General features: G+C 38.9%; 1 protein-coding gene across 1 annotated transcript; it reads left to right on the top strand.

Moving 5' to 3' along the window:
- Positions 1–266: 266 nt before the first annotated feature.
- CFAP36 (cilia and flagella associated protein 36) lies at positions 267–17721 on the top strand. The gene is made up of 10 exons (XM_082757592.1): positions 267–396; positions 4083–4147; positions 5048–5149; positions 6094–6208; positions 7198–7285; positions 8259–8310; positions 10766–10886; positions 14520–14683; positions 15064–15213; positions 16833–17721. Exons 1-10 carry the CDS (start codon positions 279–281, stop codon positions 16917–16919), a joined length of 1062 nt encoding a protein of 353 aa, XP_082613718.1. The 5' UTR covers positions 267–278; the 3' UTR covers positions 16920–17721.
- The last annotated feature ends 1634 nt before the right edge of the window (positions 17722–19355 follow it).

The raw sequence follows: 19355 nt of genomic DNA, 5'->3' as shown, positions 1-19355 counted from the left end.
TTTCGGCATTAAGAAAACTTGTCAGCCTTTCAGCCACGGCTCAGGCGAGGACAATGACAGAACTTACATTCATAGTAGCATAAAAAGGAAGGTGCCCTCGGCTGGGCAGCAGCCCCCAACGGGCACGACGGCCCCAGGGTGGCCCCGGGCCCCGGGCCCCGGCCCCGGACCTCGCGGGCCCCCGCAGCCCCCCCAGGCCGCCGCCCGCAGCCCCGGCTCCTCCCTCGGCGGCCGCCGCGGCGGGAGGGCGCTGGGGGCCGGGCCGGGCCGGGCCGGCCATGGCGGCGGAGGAGGAGGAGGGCGAGGTGGACTGGGTGGTGGACACCATCGCCGGCTTCCTGCGGGGGCCCGCCTGGGCCGTGCCCGTCCTGGAGTTCATGGAGCAGAAATGCGAGGGTGAGCGGCGGAGCGGCGGCGGCGGCGGCGGCGGCGGCGGCTGGGCGGGGAGGCCGGCCCCGGAGGGGGGCCAGGCGGGCGGCGGCTGCCCGGCAGCGCGGGGAGCACCGCGGGGCCCGGCCCCCAGGGGACAGAGCGGGCAGCCCCGAAATGCGCGGCCCCTAAGGCTGAGCCCGGGCAGGGCCGTGCTTAAACTGCTTCCTGGCCTAGCCGTGCTGCAACAAGGCGTGTTTTACCTTCAGAGCGAGGCATTTCTGAGCAAAAAGGCGATAGGGAGGGAAAAAAAAAATCTAGTTGCTTTAAGCGACCAGAAATTGAGCAAGTTGTTAATAGCCTCGATGAAGACAGCTCGGCTAACAGTACGTGTTGATTTATTACTGGTGCGTGATTTTTCCCCGACGAGTTATACTGCAATGCTGTGTCCAAAACCTAAACATTTTGAGTGAAATTAAGAGGGCTGGACGTGTCCTGAAATCATCCCCCCCCCCTTTTTTTTTTTCAATGGAAATTTCAGTTGAATAAGAAATTTCAGTGTGTGCGTGGAAAATCCTTAGTGATGATGAAGATATGTTGTAGAACAAAAAACTCGGCACCGGTCATCTCTCCTGAATTATTTAAAGTGAAATAAAAGTGAACTTTTATTTGAGGAGATTGATTTCTGACCTTGTCAGTAGTTTTAACTTTAAAATACTGAACTATGACACAGAGGCTTTCAAATACATCTTCTTTCAAGGAGTTCCTAACACAAAGCTCACAGGACAGACCTTGCCATTCACGTGCTCTACCTGCTCGCATTTCGCTTTTCTCCCGTCCATCTGCAATGGTCGGCCTCTGTGGGGCAGCCCCGGTCCTTTGCTGTGCTCTTGCTGCTGAGGTCTGTTACGAATTTGTACTTGATGTTCAGAGTGAAACAAATGCATCTCTCATTCAGATCACAGCTTCCAAGCAAGGTTCTTCTCACTGACCCTGAATTGTTCCCACCCTTTCCAATCTTTTTTTGAAGGAAGATCACTGTGACTACACACACTTTTCCTGCTATACTGTTAAACAAGACAGACAAGACAGGTAAAGTTACTGCTCTGCAGTTAGGAAGTGAGAGGGAAACCTCGGCTAGACGTTCTGTCAGGGGAAGTCTGCCTAAACTCTTTGTCCTTCGAGCATTTTGATCGCCATGGAAATGGGCTGCATAGGGCTGCCTCTCTTGTTTTAGGAATCAGGGGAGCTCATTATCCCTCTCTGGAGCAATGATCTCTCCTTAGAAGGTTGAGTGGAATTTACTGGCAGTAAGAAGATTTATGGAACCTCTGTAAATTTCCACGTAGCGTGAGGCAGGCTTATATAATGGCCTCCTGCCAGTTTGTTTCTGTGTGAGAAATTAGAGCAGCAAAGTAGAGACATCACTTATCGCAGGTGGTCTTCCAAGGTATCATTTGTGCTACAGAGTTTTGTTGGACAACTCTCAGCAGCTACTGAGAAAAAAGAAAAGGATAAAGAAGTGTTGCTGCAGTCTTAGGGTTGCTAAGAAGCACAGTTAAAGACATCTGAAATTTTAGTTGCAGTTATCTGTGCTGTTTGCTTTTCCTTTCAATAAATACGCTGTGCTATTTCCATTGCTGTTCCCGAGGTGTTTTGTCAGGACAGAGTTAATTCTCAAAATATTTAAAGCCTTTGGACCGAACAAGCAAATTAGGATAATTTTGATTAACTGACAGTAACTTCTGATTCCTCAAAACTAGAGTTTGAGTTTCGCTAATAGGTATGTAAGGCACTGGTTTTGGAACTGTAGTCAGGAGTCAAGCACTTGCATTTACAAGAGTCCTCATATTTATAAATGCTTATAAATGATTCTACTGTTTTTGTATCTGTTGATATTTTCTCTCTTTGTGTCTCTCCCTCTTTCTGTGGACTTGACTAATTTCTTGTAGCTTCATATATTGCTTATATGTGACTGTAAAATGAAGTTAAAACTGTGGGTATGCCTTAAGGGGAGGGGTCTGTTTGAGGGGTGCTAGCGATGGTTTTCAACTTTAACAGGAAAATGTTGAGTTTGACTCTAAGGATATTGGGGTCCCCTGGCTTATTGTGAAGCAGTGGGTTCTTCAGGTCGTTGTTTTGCTGGGTGACCAAAGACTGAGCCAAAACCCGAAGGAAAAACAATCACCATGTGATTTAGGAGTCCTAACGTGAGAAAATCCAGGATCCCCATTCAAATACAGAACTCCTTAATGCCACTTAAATCAGAGGCGATGCTGACTGCAGCTTGCTTTGTTTGGCACTTAGCTCCACTCTTTTTGTTCAGACCCTGAGAACACAGAGCAGTTTGTGCAAGCTTTCCACTCTGCTTTCCATGTCATCCTGAAGCTGTGCGAGGAGGAGGAGGAAGGACTTGGAGGCAATCCCGTTGACATGGGCAGGAACAGTCAGCCCTCTTTGGGGGTTTAGGGAGCGTCAGAACAGCAGAAGGTAGAAGGGAACAGCCACCAAGACAAAGGTTGGGGCCTGCAAGAGCTATAACAGAGGTCCCCCAGAGGGAAGGAGATGTAGAAGACAATAGAGGCAGTTAAGTAGCTTCACCCTCTTGGATTTAGTAATACTGTGGCCACCACAGAAGCTGATTTTTTTTTTCAATTAAGATTTATAGTACTTTTTTGTGGAACAAGCATTTCTACCATTTGAATGTATTGCTATGTACTTTTAAAGTCTTTTCAAAAAAAATCCTTTCATTAGAAAAAGCTTTCCCTTATGCAGAAAAGACAGAAAAGCAAATGTTGCTTTTCCAAATTATGTCACTTAAAAAGAAAGTTTCCCTTGGTTACTTAGAGGGCCTGAATTGTTTGATGGGATTTCTATACTTGCACTGCTGTTGGTTGTTACAACTTGATGCAGGTATTTTCTGTTGTAGGAACAGCCATCTTGCATCCCATTGAGGTGCAGTGACATTGCCTCAGCATTGTCACAGCTGGAAAATGCTTTCTAAAAGGCCACTCTGAAGCCATGTGACCGCTGGAGTAATTCCATGCACATGAACAGCATCTCCATTGGAGATGTCATATATGAAAAAAAAATCACACCCACTGACCAATTTGTTAGGCAGAACTCCCATTCTTCAAATCACTTCAAAGCATGCAAATGAGAAGGGACTTGTCCAACATACGGTGGCTAATCTTGACGGGTATTGAGGATGTCTCACTTCTAAGCCTCTGCTTTAATTGCTAGGTTTTACATTACCTCTTGCTCATTGCTGACGTGATAAAAATGTAAATGTTTCCAAAACCCCCTAGGTTTCCACACAGCCTTCATTTAAATGTATGTAGAGAAAAACATCCTGATTCATGTGTCATTTGCCATATTAGAACAACATTATCCAAGTTCACAGGGTAGTTCTTATATTAAATCTTACTTTTAAATGTACCTGTCTGCTGAATCCTCAGCTTGCTTAGAAATCTGCTTCTGTTATGAAGATGTGTTTTTCTGGTATTGAATTGCAAAAGTTAATTACAATAAGTTAACAAAAATACATGGTTAGCCTGAATGTGTGGAAAAATATATTGATCATGTCCCTGATTATTGCATGATTAAATATATTAACTTGTAAAGGTCTCTTAGAGAAAGTGAAAAATGAAATACATGCCACAAATTAATGTGCTAGTACTTAAAACACTAACTCAAAAATGTTTGTTTTTAAGTTTTTGATGATGAAGAAGAAAGCAAGTTGTCTTATACAGAAATTTATCAGGAGTACCAAGCTTTGGTGAGCATTATTCACTATTTGTGGTAGATTTCTAAGAAATAATTTGCAATATTACAGTTGGAAATTTAGATAAATACTACTTTATTATCTTTGTTATTCAGAATTTTATACTGTTGTTTGGCATAAATGTTTAGATGTTCTTGAGCCATAGCTGTCATACGCGTTTTTATGCTTAAACACCAAATACACAGAAAATTTATCCCTCTTACGAAGTTATTTCTTTTTCATTAACATCAGTATATCTGCTAGATAAAATACTGTATTAATAAGCTCAATAGTCTGTATATTTTCTGGCAAGTTAAAATGAGAAATAGCACAATGTCAGAAAACGTGTAACTTGTATTTTGTTCGCTAATGAGTCTGGTAAATCTTTTGAGTGGTTTCAAATATTGTTTCCAAAAAACTGCAGAATATTTTTGAAGCGTGCTTGGAAAACCTATAGATAAATGCACACAGTTTTCTAAAATATTTTCTTGTAACAAAGCTTGGTCATATTTGGTGTTGAAAGTAGCACTTGAATGAATACAGACCAACATTCATTTTTGCCGTGACTCTGAAAACTACTGTGCATGCAGACTGGAAACAAACAAGCAAAATTATTTACAAAGGAAAAAGTGATGAATACTAGCCAAGAGTCCGGGGAAAAAGGTAGAGAGGAGAGATTCCTGGAAATTGCAGAGGCTAAATTAAGTAGTAACCGAATTCAGCAACAAAAATACCAGTTAATTTAAAACAGGTTATCAAAGCAAATCAATCCCGAAGTATTGCATCAATTTTCCTGTGAATTTAAGAAGTACAATGGCAGCAGAAAAGAATGTACAATATGTACAATTACAAAAAAAAAAAAAAAAAATTGTAGGGAAAAGTCTCTTAGAAAGTAAGACTTGTATTTTCTTACAGGTTGAAAAATTATTAGAAGGTTATCTTAAAGAAGTTGGCATTACTGAAGAGAAATTTCAAGAAGCTTTTTCATCTCCTCTTGCAAAGACACATACTTCACAGGTATATTTTCCTTTGTTACAGAATCTATAAATGTAATTTTTAGTTTTGTATTTTAACTAATATATCAGGGTAGAGATGTTTAAAAAGTTTTTTGTGTGTGTTTGTTAAAGCTTGAATTTTCTAAAACCTAATCATAGAATCATTAAGGTTGGAAAACACCTCCAACATCACCTGGTCCAAGCATCAACATATCTGTTTGTACTATGAACTCTGATCAGCAAAACATGCATCTTTAAAATAAAAACAGATACTTGTGTGGGGTTGGAAACCTTTTGAGATTTCTTCCATGCTTTATATTTTTTTAAATCAAACACATAAAGGTATGCCTGACACCTTTATTTGCATGTTTATCAGCTTCACATTCGTCTTCGGTTCATCTGCAGTAGTAGACAAATTCGAAGATTTAAAAAACATATATTCTGTAAAGGTAAGGATGTTTTCCTCTGATTTTGTAAAGGCAAAAATTGGTCTTGAGGAGAGAAGGCACGATTCTGCAGTACTTGCTCAAAGATATCTTTCAGAATTGTCTCGGGTATATGAGGCAGAGAAGTAGAAGCTTCTACTGCCTGTGTAAATTGTGCTTTGTTGACATATCTCCTCCTTGATGTGCAACAAGATTCTTCAGAGCACACATTCCTCACACAAGCTTACAGATTTGTTCAGGAAGTCAAACAAGTTGTAGTTGTAAACTTACGCTGGGAAACCCTCCAGGTCTTGTGATAATATTTATGTAGCCATGATGATCTAAGGACATAAACCCTCAAATTCTTTTCTTGCCTATTAGCTCAACTTGTACAGCTGGTAAAAGTGGTCAGATAGGAGAAGGAAATACAGTTATTAAAACCATGCTCCACAGAATTTAAATCTTAACATCATTTCAAGCAAACTGGGATGGTTATGATTTCTGTAGTTTAATTAGTTTGTGCAAATCTTCCCTCCCACAGGCGATCTTGCAAACAGTGCTGGCAGCAGAAGATTTCAGACTATTTAAAAAAATGATGGTACAAAAAAATATTGAAATGCAATTGCAAGCCATTAGAATCATGAAAGAAAGAAATGGTAAGAAGTGGTAAATATGGGGTTTCACTTCATCTTTGTAGTTTGTGCTTGTTTTCTTTTTCTAAAAACTATGTACTCCCATTCATAAATGAGTATAGAATACTGGTCCAGCCCAAGTTAAGGGAGAATACCGTTGATTTTGCTGGGACGAGGATTTTAAAATTTACTTCTTGACTTGTAATCTCAGACACAACTATCTATTTTCCTTTCTAAAATAACAGTGTCAGCTCTGTAGAGTTTCCTGTGAAATTTGATTTTTTCTGTTAGAGATTCTTGTTGATAATTGAGCGTTAATTGTATCTTTTCATTAACAATGATAATACTTATAACTGAATTAAGCTATTTGCAGAGCAGCAGTTGCGTACCATCTGCCATGCCTACCTTGCAGTTCACACTGTACATTTATACTTGAAAAATCTATATACGCAGCAGAAGTTAAGGCCGCCATCATTCTCACAGTTAAATTATTTTCTCTTCTTTAAAGGCACTTATCCCTTACTCTTGCTGCTCCGTTGATGTTTCTGAAAGGATTTTCATCTACTCACTCTTTCTTCCGTCTTCAATTTTACTATTTAGTTTTGTCTTCCTACTGCATATGTTTTGTTTTTCCAGAGACTTTTTTTAAATGTCAAGTTCGATGTAACACTTAGATTTGAAAATGGTTTAGTAAGCACTGGTTGATTTGCAGTCTATAGGAAATACCATGTAACAGCCAATGCAGAGTATGGTTTATGCTGTACTTATGCTTAGATATCAAAACTTTTGTGTTTCACAAAGCTTTGCCTTTCTGCTCCTAGCAACTTGATGCTGAGGATCTAGAATCTTTATGTAAACAGCTTGTAGCAAGGAAGAATTAGATGTGTCTTTTCTTTCCTCTGCCAAAAAAAAAAAGGTTTCTTTCTCGTCTTTGGTTTAAGACTGATGCCAAATAGAACACAAAACAACTTTCTTTGGAGTAATGCACACATCTTGTTATTTTCTTTTGGTAGGTGTATTGCCTGACTGTTTGACTGAGGGTTCGGATGTGTTCAGTGAAATTGAACAAGAAGAAATGAAAATACTCAGGGAGGTTCTAAGGTAAAAAACAAACAAAAGAATCAATCCTACTTTCCACCTCATTTTAAAATAAAAGTATATGGAACCTAATTCTTCCAGCCTTTTCCAGGAACCCACCTTCAGATTACATGAACGTTTTTGTCGAAATCCTATCTGTGAGGAAAAACAAATGGTACTTGACAATGGGTGTGATCAGGGATATTTAAAAACATAAGGATTACCACTCTGCCATAATGAACTGTCTTGGTGATGCATGGAATGATATGCAACACTAAAAGTCTGCAAATCCTGAGTTAGAACTGTATCCAATGACTCTGGACAACGGGAGCAACATTAACTATAAACTGTTCTGGGAACATCCTAAACACAGGTCCAGAGAGACAGGATCAACACTGTAGGTCTGCTTAAAGCGGCTTTATTACTCCTTAGCACTGCAAGAATTACATGCTCTGTTCCATATCCATTAAAGCCTTGGAAGGGCAAATTCTGCCTTTGCAGTAGTTCTTACTCCTTTCTAAAGTGTCCTCCTTAGTTGTCAGCAATGTCTCTTGCTGTAATCTAAGATGAGGACCAATACAGCTTCTACAGATTCTCTTCCACTCCCAGTTCTCACACACACAGAATTATAAACGAATAATAGCAGATTAACCCATTCCCTGTATATTAAATGATGATATTTTTCCTCCGTGTTCTGGAAATACTTCCCTTCCTTTAGCAAATGAAACAAGGGATGGATAGATAAGCCCTGGAAATCTATACACAATTATTTTTGCACAGGGAAGGAAAGACTGAGGGCTGAGATCTGTGTGTTTATCATAATTCTTTCAAGAGCACATTTTCATTTAAGTCATGAAAGTATTTTGGATGCTTTAATAAATTCATATTGTCTTGCAATTGTTCTGGTATTCCTCAAGTATTTAAGCAGTGCTAAGTTTACATAGAAGTCATTAATACTTAAGAATTCTTGTGTATTTACTTGCATTTTATGTTACAGAAAATCTAAGGAAGAATATGACATGGAGCAAGAAAGGAAAAGGACTGAGGAAGTGAGTATCCTGTCTTTCTAGGTGGTTTGTGCTGATGATTAAGAAATACTTTGATATTCTCGTCCCAGGCATTAACTGTGTAACTTCAAGGCAGTATGTACCACCCTCAGCAAATAAAAGCTATCAGGAAGGTCTTTATGAAAGGTCTGTTCTGTTGTTTACATTTTCTTGATGGTATCACTGATGTTAATGCTATATATATTACAACGAACCATCAGTTGTTTGGTGCAGCTCATAAGCATATTTGCTCCTCAGTATCCAAACTCCAAGATTCTGGCAACGGGTATCAGCCTTTCAGATTTAGAGAACATCTGAATTACCAATATTGTCAAGATCAAAGACATTTCAAAGTATAAGCTTCTTAGTGACTACAGCATTCATAATCCTTCAGGAATTTTAAGGATCACTTCATAGACAGTATAGTTATTCATTAAGTCAGTACAGTGCTGCCAGAACCTAATTGCCAGGAACTAGAAATACCCTCCAAGTTAGGCCATCACCCAGTCTCTGCCAGAGTAAACCACGTAGAAAGGTACTGCATGTAAGTGGGGACCGGTTAAAGTGTCTGTTGTTAAACAACTGAGAAACAAATAGAAATCTGAGCAAGGTTGCTGTGAGGAAGCAGCAACAACTACAGTGGCTATAGTTTTTACAGTGGAAATGTGGCAATAAGGCTTCCCTTCACCAGGAAAACAAACAAAAATAGGATTGTAGGCTATTTCAAAAGGGAGCAGAACTGCTTTTCTGTTAACATTAGGAAATTGAGCCTAGTAAGTTTGAAAAGGGAAAGAACTGCCTATATCTTCAGCCTGAACTTACACAGGAAGCTAGCTGGAGATCAAATGTAACTACTGAAGTGGTGGAGTCACCATCCCTGGAGGTCTTTAAAAGACGTTTAGATGTAGAGCTCAGTGATATGGTTTAGTGGAGGACTTGTTAGTGTTAGGTCAGAGGTTGGACTGGGTGATCTTGGAAGTCGTTTCCAACCTAGACGATTCGGTGATACTACAGAGGTCTGCATTTCAAATCCACTCCTAAACTCAAACCCCTAGTAGGTGCAGATGATAGTTATGCCACTGTTATTCCACCAAATTAACCTCTCCCATTGTCTGGCACTTTAGAAAAGTGGTGACAAAACTCTGTTTCTCATGTACATGTTTCCATGATACATTCCAGAAAATTAGTCACCCGTTTCTTACTAAACAACCTGGAAACTCAAGCCTTGGCTCATTTTAAGAATTTATGTTCTGTCTAGATACAGACTTACCCACATCTTCATAGACAGCCAAGAATATCAATATTCTTGATAAATGAGCCAGATTATGGTAGCATTGTAGTGCCCAATTCATTTTTTCAGCCTAGTCTCTGAACAGTTTCTTCTTGGCATAGAAATGTGTGCATGAAGCTGTAATATCTCATAAACTGCATTCTAAGAATTAACAGTATCTAGTTCCATGTAGTATTTCTTTTTTTAAGACATACTCCCAATTAGTTTGGCAGGCAGAATAATAGATACTTAATTATTAGAAGATGCGACGGCGTATTTCATAAAGATAAAACTTAGCACTTCAGCATTATTTGCTCAGAGGTGGAATTTTCAATCTTTCTTTTCGTACAAAGAAAACTATAGCAAAGAGCACGTGGAGAATGCTATTTAAATTTACCTTAGCGCAATTGATCCGTTCAGGATGCCTTCTGCCACTCCTGTTCAGTTACAGGACCAGACCTTACGAGTTTAATGATGCAAAACTTACTTGGTAGGCATTGACAGGAAATCTGGCTGCAGAAGTAATATGAATTCACTCGGTACATCAGTTCACCTGGACAGAAGAGATGGAGGGTTCCAGCAGGAATTAGAGGGTTGATGAACAGCATAGACTTTTTCTGAGTAAATCCCAGCTAGCCTTCGCTTTCAGAGGTGGATTGTGTTGTCAAGATTTCTCACACAAGTGTGGAAGTAAAACAGTAGCATCAGAAATTATCCAAGCCCGTTGTTTCCATTCAGCTGATTATTTTCGTTTCTGTGGTAACCTCAGTGTATGCTCCTAGTTCTCTTTCTACCTGCTCTATTTTTATGGTTGGTGGAGGTTTGTTTGAAAGTCTCATCAGTGTGGAAAAAAAGACAACACCCTACATTATCTCTTTGTAGATGGGAAATAAACTATTTTTCTAAAAATAAAAAAAAATAATATTCTTAATTTTGATTGTTGATAAGAGAACGTTATGAACCGAAATTAAAAATACTGATTTATGACTATAAGCTAGTATGAACCCTACTATCAATAAAGCAAAATAAGTATGCTTTGTTCACTTTGACAATGCAATACATGGTGTAAACAAAACTATTTTAACTAGAAGTTGTTTGAGGAGGTTTTCTTTGAGTTGATAGTTTAATGCCTGAAATGAAGTGCTAGGAAGTGTAACACTTGGTTTTGTCTGCTTTTTTAAATTTAAGGCACATACCCTTAAATCACCAGATGTGACCAGTTTTCCAGGAGATTCAAGAGAAACTGTGAGAGTTAAGGAGTCTACTGAGGGAGCTGATGTTTCTGAAGAAACTCCAAAAATTTCATTAGGTAATATTTTGGGAAAGCTCAGTACTGAGTATGCAATATTTACGTACACACAGACAATCTTCATAAACAGGTGGTGTTCTCCCAGTGGGATCTACTCTCTTAAGGGTTAGTGAAAAATGTGTAGCTTTATAGTCTAAGGTCAATTCAAAGAATATACTTCAAACTTTAGGAAATATTTTGCACATTTTTTTTTCTTCCTGCATCTAGTATTTGTCTTTGAATGCATTCACACTAAGTTTTCATATCACAGACACTTGAGCTGGATACTTTTAGCCTTGGTGGTACCTGTGGGCCATACTTGCTCTCTTCTTTCCATGTTATAGGTGTTAACACATGAAGTGGTTGTAAGACCCTCGATTCTTTAAAACTGAATTAGTGTCTTTCACATTAGGAAATTTAAAAGAAAAAAGTGTTACCTTCAAAATATCCTTTTTACCTTTTGTATGCTTCTTGTGAGGTTTCATTACATTTATTCAAACTCTTCTTCTCTGCTTTCCACCCTTGGAAATATGCAGAAGGCCTGCAGGTATACTTGCATTCTTCTCACAGCTTGCTTTTAATCCTCTTATTTTTGCATAGCTGTGCCACCTTGCAATGGCACCATTAAATTATGCCTGTCTGCAGGACTTAATCCTGTGTTTGAGAGACAGGATATCTGAGAGCCTGGGAGTCAAGACTTCTCTGCAGTGAGCGCAGCTCTTCATTGCTGTCCACGTGCCTGCTCAGCTGATGCTGAGCATTCCCATGCTCCTTAAAAGCCAAAGAAGAGGGAGGTCTACAAACAGCTCTTTTAGAATCTTCTTCAGCCTCATAGAACTGGAACTGTGGGACAACACGCCTGTCCAAATAAGCTAGTAAGAAAGTTTGCCACAACTTATCCTCCACTACAACCGTGAAAAAGTGGTTTTAGGTAGTAAAGGCAAAAATCAAGAACATTCACTGTGAATCTTCTCACAGACCCTTTTCACAACCAGAACTGAGGACTGGCCACCAGACTAGTCCGTTAATACCTACCTCCAAAACATGGGTTTCCAACTTAAAGCACCATCTTGGATAACGGGATCATATCCTCTGCTTGAATCCCTTCCCATTGGTACCAGATACAACTCCAGGAAAGGACACAGCAGCAACTTTAACAGTTTGTGCCTCTCCGCCCTTCTCACTGCCCTCACTGCCTTCCAGATCCTCCCAGCTTCTGGCTCTGTGTTCTCACTTGCAGGGTCTTGTTACTGCAGAACAGAGCAGCTCGCCATTCTTGACCTGAGTATGAGGAAGAATCCCATACCTAGGGAGTATTGGCTGCCTTGGTAATATGGCCTCTTGCGTGAGCCAGTTTTGATAGCCAGGAAGAAGGACTCCCCCAGCCCCTTTCTGTCAGGCATATATTACTTTTCCTTCAGCTATGCGGCTTTTTCGTTATCCTTTGCTATTTCCCTATCACCTTGAGACCCACAATTTCAGTTTGTGAACCCCTTACAGTTTTCCACTGCATACTAAATCTGAAACTAATGGCAACTGCCTTAATTTTCCTAATTTCACTTTGGTGAGCCCCTCATGAGTAGTTTAGGTACTGCAAAACCATTCCTCCCGTATACTGACCATCCAGCTCCTTGCACTACTAGGTGCAAAGAAAGGTGAATTTTCCAAAGACTCTGAAGTAATTGCCCACATCAAACAAATGCTGCTTAGTCACCCGCAGTACGAATGTACATATAGACAAGTTCTCAAAGGAGAATAGAGGTTACATACCAGTAACTGTAATTCTTTGAGATGTGTTGTCTATTTGTATGTTTGCTGTCCATCCTCCTTCCCTTGTCTTCTCAGTATCTTTTCAGCTTTGTGGGTTAAGTGAAACTGAGGGTCTTATGATCACATCCTACAGGTACTGCTAGGACATAAACATCTCCAGCTTGAGTGTTTGCAATATGGACAGCAACAGTGTAAATGTACATACACACAACACATTTCAAAGAACTACTTTCTGGTAAGTAGCTTTCCTTACTTACAATGTTGGTTGTGAGGTAGGTGTTCGGCATGCAGTGTGTGTTCTTTGGATTTTTTTGCCCTGCTTTTTAAGGAAGACAGTCCTGGCATGAGGATTTTTTCTTAGCAGTTTTAACTCTTAATAGTACCTCTGAGGACTTTTATTCATCACAACAAGACATTCTTTGGAGCATCTAGACTTCTAGCAGTCAGATTTCAGTGACATGGAAATTCTTCAACTTGACCTTTATTTTACATTTCTGTCCTAGTCTGTTTTCCATACTTGAAACAACATTTCCTCTTCTTTCCCCCCTACCTTTTCACAGTTAAACATAACTTGTAATTTTCTGTACTAAAGAAAGTAGCAACACTGAAGAGCTAAACATACATTATGTGTGCTAACTTTAAAAAAACAAAACAAAACAAAAAACAACAAACCTCCAACAACAATTTAGTGTTCACTCTGCACTACTTTCAGTGGAGCTAGCCTTTGCTGTCTGTTACGGTGGTCTGGTAGAGGCCAAAGAAACTACTTGTACTTGTAATACAAGTTATTTCTCAATATTACTGCAAAAATCCATAGTACAACGCTTAGAATTATAATTACCTACATTCAGTTACATCTCTATTCAGATATCATGGAGAGACCCAAACTGACTGAACACACTAGAAGTCATATTGCACTATTCATATTTTTGCATCTGTACTTTCAAAAGTACTCCAAAGCCTCCTCACTTTTAATAAAAATATGGTAGAAGCAGCAGCTTACCTTACTCAGGAATAGTTTGTAGGTAAAGTCAAGAGAAGTCTTTGTAAAGTTCTGAAAACACTGCTTTACAGTCCAGTGACTGGAAGAACTTTGACTCCAACCTTAGAAATCATCATGCCATCCGCCTTAGACACACAGTGGAGTTCTGTGGAATTGCAAGGCAAAACTGTCCTTGGTACCTGTAGATATGAAAAGCACAGCTGGAATCAGTGCAGGATTTAATAGCATTCATCTCCTCTGGCACCCACTGACCAGCCCATCTGGGGCTCTGGGTGCTGCCAGGGTCAGAAATCAAGCACATTCCCATTATATTCTCATACAGAGGCAAGACTGGGTTTGAAGATGAGATATTCAGCTGTATACGCTGACTAGGCCATCTTCCAGTTCTGGTGCCAATGTAATGCTTTGCTCCTCTTGAGGTTCACTTCCTCCCCTCTCCCTTACAAGTTCAATCAAATCCGGTATTTTCTGATTCCTTCTGCTGAAGCTGAAAGCTAGAAGAATACACTTGTATTTGGAGTTGGCTAACGTGCACCTCATAGGCTGCTGATTACTGGCTCTGCACAGTACTAACCCAAAGTGGAAGTGCAGTCTTGATAGAAACTGTCCATTGAATATGAAATTACATTCCAAGTACTTAACAATAATTTATAATTATTTGCAATAGAAGTACTAGAGGTACTCATTTTAATGCAAAGCATTATATATATATTTTTTATAGTGCAATTCAATACTTAATATGCTTTTTGAAGGTAAGTTTATGATTAAAAATCGTGTTTTTCACCTTCTTAAGTTTTCCATTTCATCAAATGAGATATCTGGATATTGAAAGAAACACCTTTTTATTTTATGCTTTTTTCCCATTTAAAATTGCTGTTTAGAGGAATCCTGCAAATCTGCAAGGGAAGACCTAAAACCAGTATGCCCATTACAGAAAGGAACAGAAAGCTTACCTCAGCCAACCAAAGGCAAAGAAGATATTAAGAAGAGAACATCTGAAAAGCGTTCAGAAAATGCAGCACAAAAAGCCAGGATAGAAGGACCTGTAAGTTTAAGACAAGCAACACCACCTCCCACCCCCCACAAATGTAAACTAGAATGAGAGAACTCAGCATTACATTTATATTTTCTACTATTGTAATTTATTTTTAACCAGCATGCAAGCACTGTTGTATGGTATTCAGCAATTCAGTTTTCTTGAAGTTCAGATCACCGTTCCTGTGTTAGACTAGAATTCTAGAAGTTAGCATTCAGCCTTTACCCTTGTGGTGATTTCTTAGAACACCACTGTGGCTTGAAATTTCAGCTTGGCTTATGAAAAAAAACTAGTAATTTTAGAGGCAAGATGGTGTAAATGCTTTTATTTCACAAATACATAATGTATATACCAAAAATTAATTTCAAAATGTATTTCAAAAAATCCAGAATTTATCAGAAGAGCAGCAGCTGAAGCAAAGGGAGGACTACCTCAAGAAAAAGAGAGATATGCTGATGGCTACAAAGAAGGAGTCAAGAAATAATGTGATACCACCAACAAACACTGACCAGAAAGAAAAGGAATTGTCTTCTAAAGAGGTGAAGGATTCAAGTATTTTAATCATCCCCACCACTTCATAACAAATAGACAATTTCAGTGAAGATGTGAATGCTGCTGAATACAGTAGCAACATAAAAGGAACAAGCAGTGGGGGTAGAAACAAAGTATTTTCTAATTACTGCTTTTGCAGAAGCATACAGGCTAAAAGTTTAACGATCGTTAGCATTTTTTTCCTACTGTATTGTCAAATCCTCTTGATTAATTTAAATTTACAAGCCACTACATTGCTGGCTTTCTTTTAACCTGTGACCAAGCGTTTGAACTGAAGAACTGAAAGGCAGCAGCATTTGGCTTGTTTCAGTCACAACGTACTTGTTAGTGTTTCAGTGGATTGTCCTCTCACTGCCAAACCATCTTTCTTCCATTCTGCAGCATTGAATTTCTGAAAAATGACAAATGTTTCTCACAGTGACTAATCTTAAACCTTTTCTGGACAAATTTGCTGATCGTGAGACTGCTTGTCATTTTATTTATAAGTACAGTGCAAGGAGAAACACCTGTGATAATAGCAGATGCTCTTGTGTATCAAATTCTATTTATACTGAGTTTCCATCGGGCATATTTGAAAATAAAAAAATAATTAAAGATTTTTACCCAAGTCAGCAGAACAACCTGATAAGTGCTCTAGCTAATTAGGGGAGAATGTCAAAACCAGGGAGTGTTGCTGGGTTTTTCTTCTCTGACATCACAAAGGCCTGTTCTGCTTTTCAGTCTTTCAGGCAAATACAAAATAAAGTATCGCCACGTTTAAAAATACGTAGGTATTCTGGATCATGGAGGAAGCTTAAACTCTATTCACTGACAAATACCTTCCTTAGCTGATACATTCCTTAGCTTATAAGAAGTGCTAAAATCACAAAAATTCTTGCATAATGGGGATGATAGAAAAGTCTAGTATGGGAACAAGAAGTCAATTATACCAAGAAAAAATAAATCATAAAACCAGAATCATGTAACAGGCTAAAGCCAATTAGAAGACATCATAAAAATAGAAACATCTACCTTTTGTTATTCATTGTTCTGGGTTAACATGAGTGCCACAAATGATAGATGGAAAGAAATGCTTGAAAACTCACAACATAGATAAGGAAGGTGGTAGAAGACCTTAAAAAACAAACAAAAAACATACAAGTCATTCCATCTGCTAAAAATCAGAGGTTTTGTGTTACCTCAGGAATGCCTCAGAATTGCCTTTCGTTTTATTACATTCAGAACGTACCTAAAGTACTACTGATTGGGGAATTTCTAAAACAGCTAAGCAGCACCTTTTGAAGATGAGGTTAGTCCTCTTTCAAAAGGACTGGTACAACAGCGCAGGGGGAAGAAGGCAGATTTATATAGAGGCAGTCCTCCACATCCTGGGATCCACTCCCCAAGAAATAGAGTAACTTTGTAAACCATTCTGGGTTGCAAGCAATTTGGAGGCCTGGTCTGCAGCATCAGGTTTGGAAGTGAAGTTACTTGGCTGCTCATTGTTAGAAAAAGTTGTGCACCAGCTACCTGCTGGGGCTTAGGGACCTGGTTAGCATCAAACATCATGATACATACCAGGAAGTCAGGCAGTTTATTGCTATTTTTTTTTCCATTTTGTTTGTAGGAAATTTCAGAAGAGAAGCAAAAGTTACTGCAGAAGAGGAAAGTGCTTGCAGAAAAACTAAAAGAAGAAGTTATTAATAAGCGGTAATGTTAAGAAGCTCATTGCAGCTTTCACTAATAATTAGCAACTTTAAAAAGAATAACCAATAATTGAATGGATTTGTTTTCAAATGTTACATTTAGTTTTATAGAACTTTCAGACAAGCAACTGTACTTATATAAAGTCTTTGAAATTACACTCAAAACAGTGAAAACAGATTTTCCAGAATGCTGTAAACTCATTGATTTTCACTGGAAGGTACTCAACAATGAGGCAGTTTAATGTTAGCTCAGCACACAGATTGTGTGGACTACTGGCCTCAGTCACTTAATAGAACAAAAGCAAATATTTATATCTGTTAAAATAATAATGTAAACAGTTTTGAATGAGTTATATTATTATTTTTTTTTTAAGAATAGGGAACTTGGTTCTTTTCATTAGAATATTACAAATAAGTTACTATTTTTCAGCTGTAAAGTATAATAAAATTTAAGTTCACAAAGAAATGTTACTATGATTACCTTATTTTTTGAGAAACAGATAACACAGCTTGAAGTCAGGAGTCAAGACATCCAGATTGTATTATTTTACATTCTTTTGGAGCAGTTTACTAGTATCTTAGATTCAAGTTTGCTATGAACGCAAGTTGAGAAAAAACTTTAGTTGCAAAATAAGAACTAGAGCCATCATGAGACCAATTTAGTTCTAAATCAGCTTTTAACAAAACAAAAATCATTTAAATCTCTCAAAGACAAATGTGAAGTTGTGCAAATTACAGCCTCTGCTGTGCTTCATTTCATTACATCGTTGTCTGTAACAGTAATTCACATTAAAAGAACAACCCAACTACTTCATGTTCCATGTAGCTTTTTATTAAAATAGCATTTATAACTGATACATGTTGGCAGATGTTCTTTGCATTGTCAAAAAGCCTGGTGGCAGGAGGGCCCCAGGCAGAGGAATGCAGCTGCCCACCAGCAGGACCACGCAGATGGGGAAGCAGCTGCGGGAGTGGGACTGGGGGGCTACAGCCACAGGGAAGAGCCAGTTAGCGTGCTGCCTGTTGTGTTCTACAGGGATTTAAAAGAAACCGAACAGCACAGCTGATGCAGCTTCATACAGTTTTTCTAGTAACAATAAAAATTCACCATACTCGTTTTTCATTTTTGAGGAAAAAGACTCCTGTTGGTCTGAATTTATTATTTTTTTTTAAGCGCCTGACAGTACTCTGGGAAAGAGCTGGAGTGGTGGGGAACATAGAGCAAGAACTAACATGCTTCCATCAGACCCTCAGAGAAGTTGCCTTGGGTAGCTGTTAAATGAAAAAAAATCAGGACAGCTTGGGTCCACAGACAAGATGACAATTTTTCAGCCTCAGGTTAGTCAAGGCACATACTGTGCAACTCTGCTGTCTGAGTAGCACATGTAGTACTGGAGGAAATTAATCGTCTTTACTGATGGAGAGAAAAAATCGTCAAGAAGAAAACAATGATGATCGTTAGCAGGAGAACAAGCACATGCCCGTGACACTGCAGCTACACTTCACCATTAATTCCTCAGATCTTCTGCAGTTGGAGCTGACCAGGCACTTCATCATGGGTGAGCAGTGAGGAGTCCCACGCCTGGTTGCCTGGAGCCCACAGGAGGCAACAGCGTCATCCCCAGGTCCACACGCACAAACCACCGGCCGTCAAGAGTGCTTGGGTCTAGCTTACGGGTCGGTAGAAGCACACACTGCCTTGGGGATTTCATCTGGTGGTGTAGAGTTCCTTTTCAAACTGCACAGTAACTAATTTTAAAGAATATTCTAAAATGGCCACATTTAAAATTCTGAGTTAACTTACCATGTACAACAAACCAAACAACAGCAATGGTTATGGAATTACAGGGTCACATTTTAATTCCTGAATTTTACAGTTCAGCATTAATATCACCACATGTATACAAATGGTGTAAAACAAGTACAGTGGTATTTTTAATACAAAATAAACTTCTGTTTTATGGAAAAACTATACTTCATATCTACACAGACAGCCCATCTTTTTCCAAACAATAGCTAAAATTAAAATTAACTACAAAATCTCCAAAACAGAGAAACTGCTTCAGTTTAAACTATTCCAGGAGAAATGGACCCATAACACATTACAAGAGTGATCTATGTGGTGGATTGCAGCTGTTTTCATATTTTTTTTAAAAACATTTCTGACATCAATTGTTGGGAAATTTCCTCTTAATTTTTTCATGATCTTAGATCACATATGGGCAAACTAACATTAAAATATTTACAGTTCACTTCCTGCTCTTGAAAATAAAACCTGGACTGTTTGCCTCTATCAACTTACCTATTTTTCTTGCAGTTTGTTTACCTACGTGGAATGTGCTTTTATTTTTAAAAAAGCAGCTTTCATCTTGCACCCAGATTTAGGTGCTGCTTGTTGATTCTGCCTCAACAACTGGTGTCCTGCTAGTAATAATTTCATCTTG

Source organism: Aythya marila (assembly GCF_965140915.1).
Source record: "Aythya marila genome assembly, chromosome: 3".
NCBI lineage: Eukaryota > Metazoa > Chordata > Aves > Anseriformes > Anatidae > Aythya > Aythya marila.
This window is presented reverse-complemented; position numbering and strand designations above follow the sequence as displayed.